Source organism: Bison bison, unplaced genomic scaffold (assembly GCF_000754665.1).
Source record: "Bison bison bison isolate TAMUID 2011002044 unplaced genomic scaffold, Bison_UMD1.0 scf7180017864180, whole genome shotgun sequence".
In the NCBI taxonomy this organism is placed as follows: domain Eukaryota; kingdom Metazoa; phylum Chordata; class Mammalia; order Artiodactyla; family Bovidae; genus Bison; species Bison bison.
In genome coordinates, this window is record NW_011494752.1 from 4,111,629 (window position 1) to 4,122,185 (window position 10,557).

Here is a 10,557-nt window from a genome sequence, read left to right on the forward strand (position 1 = left end):
ACAAAGAGTCAGCCGCAACTGAGCAACTTTCACTTTCACTTTCATAAAGACCTCTCTCCCAAATCTCGGATATGTTCTCCAGGGCCCAAGATGGAGCCCCTTGCCAGGAGTGGGAATGATGCCAGGGACCTTTACTTTAAAAACAATTCCCCCAGAAGGGCACCAGCTGCCCCTGGGCCACTCAAGGAAACCACCAAAGAGCTCTCACTTGGGAGTTCTGGGAATCTGACTGGGGTTCTGTCCTCTCCTCTGCGGGGAAGCCTTAACCCTGGCCTCAGAGAGTGGGCCTGAGTCCTGGATGGGGGTATGAAGCCGGGGAGGGCTCTCCAGGTCTCAGAGGGCCTACTGTACCTAGGGCGCCTGTGTGATCCCATCTCCAGCTCTGACCCTGTTCCTCTTCGTGCAGAGCGGCGGTGGCAGCGTGCCCCCCATGAAGGTGGTGACTCCAGGGGCCTCTCGGCTGAAGACGGCCCAGGGCCAGGCAGGCAGCCCCGACAAAGGCAAGCATGGCAAGCAGAGGGCCGAGTACATGAGGATCCAGGCCCAGCAGCAGGTAAGCCTGGGCGCCTCGGGGGCAGGGCCACGGCCCCATGCAGCCCCCACCCCCACCTCACCTCCAGCCTCCGGCAGTCAGTGCTGTGCACTCCTGCTGGGCCTGGCTGTCTCCTGCCAGTATTCCTGTGCCCACCATCCTGCGGCTGTCCAGGGAGGTCCTACCGGTCAGGACTACCCCACTGGTCCCTCAAACCATTTTCTCCTTCCTCTCTCCAGTACCAGTGCTCAGGATCTGGTTGAGAACATAGCCAGATCACTGATCACTCCTCTTGCAGAAGGCCCCTCACTCAGGGCCAGAGAGGACCATCTCCCCAGCTGCTCCTGGACAAGGCGGAGTGAGCGGACCCCAATGCCTGGGCCCTTCTAAGGCCGGTTCCCTGGGGTGTGGGAGGGGGCCTTTATTCCTGGTCTTCCTGCCACTCCTCCCCCTCCTCTGCCTCCTCCCCTCTGCTCTCAGATCCCACCTGCTCCTTGGCCCTCTGCTCTCAACTCAGCCTCCCTCTTAGTTTTTAGGCCACCTCCCAACTGAGGGAGAAGCCAGTTTTGCATCTCCTTTTCAGCCTTGTGCTTGGGTTGTAGTGGGGTGCATAGGAGTGGTGTGCCCTCTTTCAGATTAAAGGATGGTATGTAGAGGTGGCAGCCTCACCCTTGGCCCACCTGTGGCCTGATCAGAAGATGCAGGGTGGTCCCCAGGCCTAGATGTCAGGAAAGACCTTTAGTTCATTCATGTGGTTCAGTATTTCCAAGCAGTTCCTATATTCTAAGTGCTGGGTGGGAGTGGGGGAAGGAAATGTCCAGATGCTATGACTTGAAGAAGGTTCTAGGCTCAGAGGTAGGAGGTTAGAGATGGGTAAATCCAGTCACCTCCTTGACAGACCAGGGGACAGCTCAGAAAAGGAAGGGAATTTCCCAAGGGCCCACAGCAAGGTTGCATCAGAGCCAGGACTGGGACCCCAGGATCTCAAAGCTCTTCCACCACACAGCTCTGCAGCCGCCTTGGGCACACAGGCCTGCGGGTTCTCTCAGAGTCCAGTGGAGACGGGCCAGCAAGGCCCCTCACTAGCTCCCCGCTGGCCCGCTGTATTCCTCGCGGGTCCCCAGACGCACCCCAGCCCTTCTTCATGTCACCGCCTTGTTCCTGTGTCCTGTCCAGGCTGGTCTCTCCTCGGGGTCTAGAACAGCAGCTGACATTCTGCCAGACACACATTCGCCCACTGCACAATCCCCACTCTAAGGAAGGGCCTTATTATTCCCATTTGACAGATGAGGAAACTGACGCTTTACCCAAAGTCACACGGCTGACGAACGGTGGAGGGGGTTTCAAATCCAGACTGCCTGACACCTCTGTCTCTCACCCTCCGCCCCTCCCGCCCCTCTACCCTGACACACATTTGCCTCAGTCTCTTCAGCGGGCATCTCCCTCCTCTGTAATTAGGTTCCCCAACTCCCCCAGCACCGAGCTCCTCTGCCTGCTGCCCTCTCTCCTGCCCCTCCAGTCACTTCCATCGCCTCTCCTCCATTCATTCCTCGGCCCGGGCCCACTCTGAGCCTCATGCCTGGGCTCTGGTGGCCTCTTCATCACTCTGCAGTCTGCTCGCCTCTCTGCAGCCTGTTGGGCATACAGTCTGCCCCCCACACACTCATGGGACCCTCTTCTCCTTGGCATCCCCCTCCCTTGTCAGCCCTCACCCGCCTCCTGGCTCCTTTCTGGGAGACTCTCCTGTGCCCACCTCTTCACTCCTCTGTGCCCACCTTCCTCCTCAGCTTCTTCTCACACCACACACTCCTCTCCTTGGGCACCAGCTGCCATCTCTTCTGGCCCAGGTCTCTCTTCTGAGCTCAAGCCTGCCCCCTTGCTCTCCCCTCAGGAAAGTCACCTGCCCCAGGCATCCACCCATGCCCCGATTGAGGAGGGGGTCTCCTGAGCTACCCCCTCCCTCAGGGACACAGTGGTTCTGTCTTCCCACATGACTGGTCTGGCTGTTTATCTCTCCCTTTCACTTCTCTAGTAAATGCTTTTTCTTTAAAAAAAAAAAAAAAAGCATCTTCTCTCTAATGAAGTATTACATGTTTCTTGTAGAGGTGTTTTAGTAAAGAGACATCATAAAGAGTCAGGGAAACAAATCACCCCTTGTGTCAGTATCCAGTGCAAGCCTTCCTGTTTCCTGTGAATTCTGTGACCTCTCTCCTATCCTCCCAGACCCGCGGGATGGGGAGGGCTATTTTAAAATGCTGATTGGGTTGTATCACTGCCCCAGCTTACCACCTGTGCCCTGCAGCCCCAGCTGGATTTGAAAAAAATCAAAACTCCCTCACTGACTGCCCTGACGCTTCACCTCCGTTCGTTCCAGGGCCCTGCATCACCTGGCCTTCCGTCCTCCAGCTGGGGCACTGCTCCTCCCAGCTCCGTTTGTGACCCTGGTCAAAGTCCTCTGCCTTCTGCAGGCTCTTTTCTCATCTGTACAATGGGGACAAGAACCCAGGGGCAGTCTTCTGAGCTCCTGTAATACTGGGTGTGGAAAATAGCTTCGAAAGCCACCGAGTGCTCTCCAAAGAGAAGGAGTCACCGCTGTGCTCACCTGTACTGTCCCTTTGGCAGGGCCAGGGGCTGGGCAGAGTCCTCTCCCTCACTTATTGTTCTAACACTAGGAGCTCCAAGCTGCCTTGGCAGTGATGAAAGGGAGAGGAATAGAAGCGCCAGGACCAGACACAGAAATTGGGGTAGAAGAGTGGAGAAAGGGGTACAGCTGTGCCTGGTATTACAGAGAAATCAGGGGGAATGATTGAGGAAAAGTGCCTGGATGTCGTGCTCAAGGGAGTGGGATGGACTTTTCTGATGGTCGAGTGGTTAAGAATCTGCCTGCCGATACAGGGGACATGGGTTCGATCTCTGGTCTGGAAGATTCCACATGCCTCAGGGTGACTGAGCCCATGCTCCACAACTATTGATCTTGCACTCTAGAGCCCATGTTCCTCAACAAGAGAAACCACCTCAATGAGAAGTCCAAGCGCTGCAACTAAGAGTAGCCGTCACTCGTTGCAACTGGAGAAAGCTAGTGAGACAGACCCAGTGCTGTCTAAAATAAATACATACATTAAAAAAAAAAGATTCAGGGGTGGGATAAGAACCAGATTCCCAGGGGACGAGGATCAAGGGCTTGGTGTGGACATGAGAACTGAACACCCCCTCTTCTACTTGGGCTAAGGCTGCTGAATATTGTGTATCTCCTTGGATGACTCCAGTGACGAGGCTATAATGAAGTGAACAAGAGGAGATGTTGAGGCACTCAGGGACCAGTGAGAGCTGGAAGCTGGACCTCCCTGGGGAGAGGGACCTGGGGGTGTACAGTTTAGGGAGTCCTGTGAGAGGTGAACAATAGGCGCTATAGTTACAGGGGGCACAGCATGCCTGCAACCCACACCGAGTGGGGAGGGAGTAGAGAAGAAACGTTACCCCCTCTCTCTTCCCACCCCGTCCTAACCCCCATTGGCCAAACTCAACAAGAGGCCAGTCAGCCAAGGGCTGGCCGGGTTGACCAAACTGGCTGCAGAGCAGAAATCAGATTTGGGGATGTTAAGTAAAATAGAAAATAGCACTCCTTTCCTGTACCAATTTTAAGCATATGTGTCTTATTTAATGCTCAGAACAACTTTATATCTCATATGTGCGTTAACCACTTTATCACTGCTACATCCCTACAGCACCTAGAATAGTTCTCAGCACATGCAGGCACTCAGTAAATATTTGTTGGCTAGGTGAATGAGTGGTTGGATGAATGAATGAATTTGCCAGTGATCAGGCCCAATCCAAATGGAACTAGAAAATGCAGACTTGAAATATTAATATACTGATGATATAATAATAACAGCTACCATTTATTGCCTGCGTCCTGAGTGCAGGCACTGGGTCTTGGGCTCTGTGTACAGCATCTCAACCTGATTCTGATGCTGTAGAGTCTGTTATCCTTGCTTAGCAGGTGAGAACATGAAGATCCAGGGAGATAGCTGCCAGAGGTCGCACAGTTAGGAAGTGGCAGAGCTGGGACTTAGAGCCAGAGTTGCCGGGGACAAGTCCTAATGCTGGATTTTCTGCTGCTTTGGCGGGAAGCATAACTTCGTGGGCGCCAGCAAGCCTTGGAGAGCTGCCACTCATGATGGGGATGCTGTTGACGAGAACGTCAGGGGAGCAATTTTGGCCTCACTTGTGGCAGTTTGAGTAGTTTTAGCCACAAATAATAGAAACTCCAATTCAAAATGGCTTAAACAGCAAGGAAAAGTTTTATCAGAACAAGAAGCAGGGAGGCTCCAGGGTTGGGGAATTCATATACTCAAGGACATCAGGACCTGGGTTCCTTCCGTATTTTGGTTCTGTTGGCCCATCCTTCCACCCCCCACCCCCAACACAGCTGCCTTCATTTCAGGGCTGTAAGTATACAGATCATTTCTTTTTTAAAGCTTGACTTTAAATAATTTATTTAATTTTTTTTTTTGACTGCTGGGTCTTGGTCATTGCAAGGGCTTTCTCCAGTTGCAGCGAGTCAGGGCTACTCCCTAATTGCAGTGTGCGGGCTTCTCATCGTGGTGGCTTATCTCGTTGCAGAACACGGGCTCTAGGCACATGGGCTTCAGTAGTTGTGGCACACGGGTTTAATTGCCCCGTGTCTTGTGGGATCTTCCCAGGCCAGGGATTGAACTGGTGTCCCCTGCATTACAAGGCAGATTCTCAACCATCAGACCACCAGGGAAGCCCTACAGATCATTTTAGAAACAGGAGAACCTTCCCCAGAGACTCCCAACTGATCTCCCCTCTCTTCTTATTGCCCACCCCTAGATCAGTCACTGGCTAGAAGGGAACAGCCTGAACTGCCATTGGTTCTATTCCCCCTTGGGCTAGAGGAAGCCCTGCCTCTTCTGGCAACCCAGTGCCTGATTCAGGCAAATAATAAGGAAGAAGGGCATGTGGGCCGGGGACAGTGGCACTGGGAATGACCCTGGAGGAGGCACCAACTGGGTTGGCAGCATCAAGATGATCTATTATTACATGGGTAATGGTACTCAGTCATGTCTGACTCTTTGCCTCCATGGACTGTAGCCTATCAGGCTCCTCTGTCCATGGAATTTTCCAGGCAAGAATACCCTAGTGGGTTGCCATATCCTACTCCAGGGGATCTTCCCAACCCAGGGATCAAACCCTAGTCTATTGCATCTCCTGCACTGGCAGGCAGAATTTTTACTCTTAGCTACCTGGGAAGCCCCAAGATAACCTATACTTGCGTGGGAATCTGCGTCTCATAGCCTGGAGGGACAGGTCAGCATGCTGAGGGTGCCTGGAGAGGGCTAGACTCTGGCCCACAGGAAGGGGAGGGGTGTGGAGTTCAACCCTTTGGGTAGATCTGGCTAATGGTTCCAGTTTCCCCCAGCTAAAAGCTGACCATCTGTGTATGAGGTTTCTGCCTGTCACAAAGGCAAAGCTCTTTCTCTAGACATAATTAAGAGCAACAGGGGAAGACTGGCTGGCGACAGGGAAGCAATGAAAACCTTCAGAGGCAGCAGCTGTATCAGTTGGGAACTCTGAGCAGCACGGGACAGGGTCAGTGGGCACAGTTGGACACGTTCCCTCAGTTTCAGAAAAGTGGTGGGCACTCTCCTGGAGGGGAAGATGGCCTGAGAGGATGTTACAAAACAGATGCTCACTGAGCAAGTAGAAGAGGTGTCCATGCAAAGCAGGGGTGTCCACGTAAGCTGGTGACCGCTGCTGCTCCCTAGAGCTTAAAGGCCTTGCACCAGCTATGGGAGAACAGGGAGGGGACATCTTCCCAATGAGGACACTTCACCTGAGTGAACGCAGGAGTCAGGGGGCAGCACAAGCTGGGAGGGAGGTGTTCGAGAGACCAAAGTTTGGGACAGAGTGAAGCTCTTGACAAATGCTAAAGGGAAGGAATGGGGAAAGCTCGTAACTAGAGAGGCAAGCTGAGATCAAAGAGGACAGTCAGGAGGGAACCAACAGCTGACTTGGGACGCAGGGGGATGTGAAGAGACTCAGGAGGAAGGGGACCTGCCCCCTTGCCCGCCTGGGTTAGGGAGAAAAAACTCTAAATGGTAAATGGTGGGAGAGGAGGGGCGAGACTGGAGCCTACAGTAAGTGACAAGGGAGTAATAGATCCACCCAAAGGGTTGAACCCCACACCCCTCCTCTTCCTGTGGTTGTCTTTAAATGAGTCCATCTCCAGGCCGGGGTGCCGGGACCCCTCCAACACAGGCCATGCCAGGCACATGGGTTCCACAAAGGGCTGGATGATTTGAAGGATGTGGGGGCTGTGGGCCTGGAACCCTTCTGAGAAAGGAGTGAGCAGCCACAGTCAGGATAAAAGGAGATAGAAGACCCAAACAGTGAACTCATGCCTGGATTTTCATAAAGGGGAAAATGTAGACCGCAGACCACAGTGTGGTGAGCAAAATCCAGAGATAGTTCGCTGTGCACATGTGGGAAGAAATGTGATCAGCAACCTCAAGGGTAGGTTCACTGTCAGCCAGTCAGATGCCTGTGGTCACTTCCCTTCCCGGTGGCAGGGGGCACCTTGCTTTCCATCCCCACCCCCCCACAAGGCATCTGATAGAGGCTGCCAAGCAGCCGGATAATTATGTAGGTCGAGGAGCAGTGGCGTGGCCATGCCCAGGCGGGACCTGCAGGACGTCTCTGGCAGTGTGCCACAGCTCTCTGCTTCGAGTCCTCGTCCCTCTTTTCTTTAATCAGGGCACTTTGGTTATCACACTGCTGCTGCTGCTAAGTCACTTTAGTCGTGTCCGACTCTGTGAAACCCCATAGACGGCAGCCCAGTAGTAGCTAAGGAAGGCTGGGAGGGACAGTGGATACAACCACAGGGAGAAAACCTAGTCTGTGTTACCCTAACCCAGTGATCTCAGAGTTAACTGTGCGGCAGGATCACTTGTGGCGCTGGCCTAAAATGCAGATGCCTGAGCTCACAGGACAGATGGATCCTGGGGCAGGGTCCAGGAATCTGAATTTGTAATTCATCCCCTCTAGGAGATGCAGATGGGTCTAGAACCCTCTCACATCTCCAGGACCAATGTAGGTGCCAGGGGTCTGCTGGAGGTGGGGAGGGGGCACAGCTGTTTCTAACTATCAGAGGTGACCTGTGAGTGCCAGACACGTCATGAGGGGGTGGCTCCCCATTACCCACAAGGCACAGCTCAAAGTTGGAGGAACACTTGTGGGGCAGGAGGTGGGGGTGGGCGTGGGGGTCCTGAGGGTTCCAGGAGGACAAGTTCACTCTTCAGCTTCCACCAGAAGACCTCCTGCTGAAGTTGGAAGGGGTCCTGGTTGGGCTGCTTCTCCCCTCCTGCCTCCCCTTTGGCAGCTAATGTTTCATTTCTTCCTTCCCTTCCTTGCCCTCCCCCTGTCCCCACCTGGTCTGGTTCTGCTCCCTGTCCTGCTCCCCATTCTGGTCCTGGGCTGGCCTTCCTTGTGCTTCTCTGGTCTCTCTTCTGCCTTCTGTCTTTCCTGTCAGTAACTGTGGACTTAACCACCCACCCCAGGCCCTTTGTTCCAACCCCATGTTCCCCTTTCTACCCCTGCTCTGGCACCTTCCTCCCCTGTCTCAGAGGACCACTCTCTCCAGATGTTCCTCTGGTTTCTGGTTTTTGCAGTTAATTTTCTCTTGGATTTGTGGAAATTTTTCATTTTTTGAAACTGTAGGGTAGGATAAATTGGGAGATTGAGATTGACATATAAACACTACTATGTATTAAAGATTGGGATTCCCTGGTGGATCAGATGGTAAAGCGTCTGCCTGCAATGCGGGAGACCCGGGTTCAATCCCTGAGTCGGGAAGAAACCCTGGAGAAGGAAATGGCAACCCACTCCAGTACTCTTGCCTAGAAAATTCCATGGATAGAGGAGCCTGGTGGCCTACAGTCCATGGGGTCGCAAAGAGTTGGATACGACTGAGAGACTTCACTTTCTCTCACTTTCTATGTATAAAACAGATAACTGAGAACCTAAAACAACTAACTGGGGGCCAGCACAAAGGCTCCCCTTCTTCTCTCTGACCCCAACCTCTGCTTTTGTTCTAGGCCACTAAACCATCTAAAGAGATGAGTGGTTCGAATGAGACCTCAAGCCCAGTCTCAGAAAAGCCTTCGGCTTCCAGAACCTCCATCCCCGTATTGACTTCCTTTGGAGCGAGGAATTCTTCCATCTCCTTCTAGAAGCTTCCTTATAACCCCAGCCCAGCCTGCCCTCCTCCCCCTTCCCTGCCATATCTCTCTCTCCTCTGCTTCCCTTCGTTTCCACCTCATTGTCCAGAATCTCTGAAGGGTTTGCCATGGATGCGGCCCTCTCAGCTCTCTCTGACCATCCCCTGTTGGTGTTTTTGGTTTTTTGAATGATTCACTTTTGTCTTTTTTTTTTTAAGGAAAGAAAAAAAAGCAAACCAGTAAAACTAAAGACCAAAACACACCACCTTCCCTTGATTTCCTATTCCAAAATGGCGCACTTCCTGTCATCGTCCTTCCCCTGTCTCTTTCCCCACACTCCCTCCCAGGTTCATCCTGAAGTTCCTGCACCCTTGCCCTCCCTTCTCACTCTCCCCCCACACTTCCCAAGAGCACTCCAAACAAACTCTGAGCCATGGAGACTTGGAGCAGCAAGACACCCCCTTTTCCCCTTTCTCAGAAACCTTCCTGGAGGAAAACCTGGACATTGGATCAACCCCAAAATCAGGCTAGAAAATTGGACGTAAGGAGACTTTGGCCCTGGAGGCGCCCCACCTGCCCACCCTCAGGACATGACTGAATTCTGCTGCTTCTCTGCTCCCATCCACTCATGCCCGGGTGGGCCTGGAGTCAAGACAGGTGGGCTGGAGGGGGAGGCCAGAGTCAGAGGGGCCTCAGGGTGGTGTGATGCCACTGAATCTGTGTGTCCCTGGAGAGGAGCTGGCTTCCCGGAACCACCTCCCTGCGGTGAGGAGCTGCCTGGCCCATGCCAGTGGGAGGAACGGGGCACATTTGGACTGCTGGCTGTGGACGGTGGGTTGAGCAGACAGCCTGATGCTGGGGACACTGCCTTGGGAGAGGGCAGCCCCGAGGAGGGGTAAATCTGGTACTTTTAGTTTCCTAATTTAGCACTTTAAATGACATTAACTTATTTAATGGGGTGGGATGGACAAGAATGAAGGGCCTAGCAAATTAGACTTAGAGGCCTAGAGGGTGGGAAGGGTCTGGTTGTAAGGGAAGTGGGGGCAATAGAGAAGGGGTTGGTGGGGGGCAGCGAGGACAGCTCTGACCCCACAGGTAGGCTGACTTGACCTTTAACCATCCTCTCTGAGATTTGAGGGTTTTCAGGGAAGGCGTTAGAGGGTTTAAAATGGGGAGCTAGTGACCCTGGTGAGATTCTCAAGGGTCCTCGAGGCCTGACCAGCCAGCCAGTGCCCCCAACCTCCGGCCCGTGGGCCCCTGCCTTGCAGAGGCTGTGGGCAGTGAGGCTTTTGGTTGGGGTCCTGAGAAGGGGAGGGAGAGATCAGTTTTGGCTTTCAGCAAACCCCGCCACCCGCAGGGCACAGTGAGGGGCCAGCAGGGAAATTCTGTGGGTGGGGGAGGAGGAGGATGGAGAGAGGTCCCCAGGGAGCAGGATTCCTGTTTGGAGCACAAAGTGGAGTAAGCACAGGGGAGGAGGGGGTTGGAATTAGTCACCCCCCGCAGAAAGCACAGAGAGGGGAGCCATTGAAGGAGCAGAACCTTCTGGGGCCTGGCGCCTGAGGAGAGCCAGGGGGAGCTGTTGAGGGTTGGGGAGGGAGGGGACACTGGGTTGTGTTACTTCATTTTCTTTTTTTGTTGTTGTTTTTGTTGGTTCATCCTTGTTTTCTAGCTTTGGATCATTTTTGTACAAAGGCAAGCAAGCCTTTTTGAAAAATAACAAAAGAAGAGGAAAAAAAAATCCCTCCCCCCAAAATAATAACCCTGGAAAATAGAAAAAAAAAAAAA

General features: G+C 53.3%; 1 protein-coding gene across 1 annotated transcript in view; it reads left to right on the forward strand.

The window, feature by feature from the left end:
• SRCIN1 (SRC kinase signaling inhibitor 1) overlaps positions 1–8,784 on the forward strand; it is a 45,187-nt gene extending 36,403 nt beyond the window's left edge. The window contains exons 23-24 of the mRNA XM_010843137.1: positions 407–553; positions 8,650–8,784. Of these exons, the coding sequence (XP_010841439.1) occupies positions 407–553; positions 8,650–8,784 (282 nt within the window). The remainder of the gene's footprint in view (positions 1–406; positions 554–8,649) is intronic.
• Positions 8,785–10,557: the final 1,773 nt, after the last annotated feature.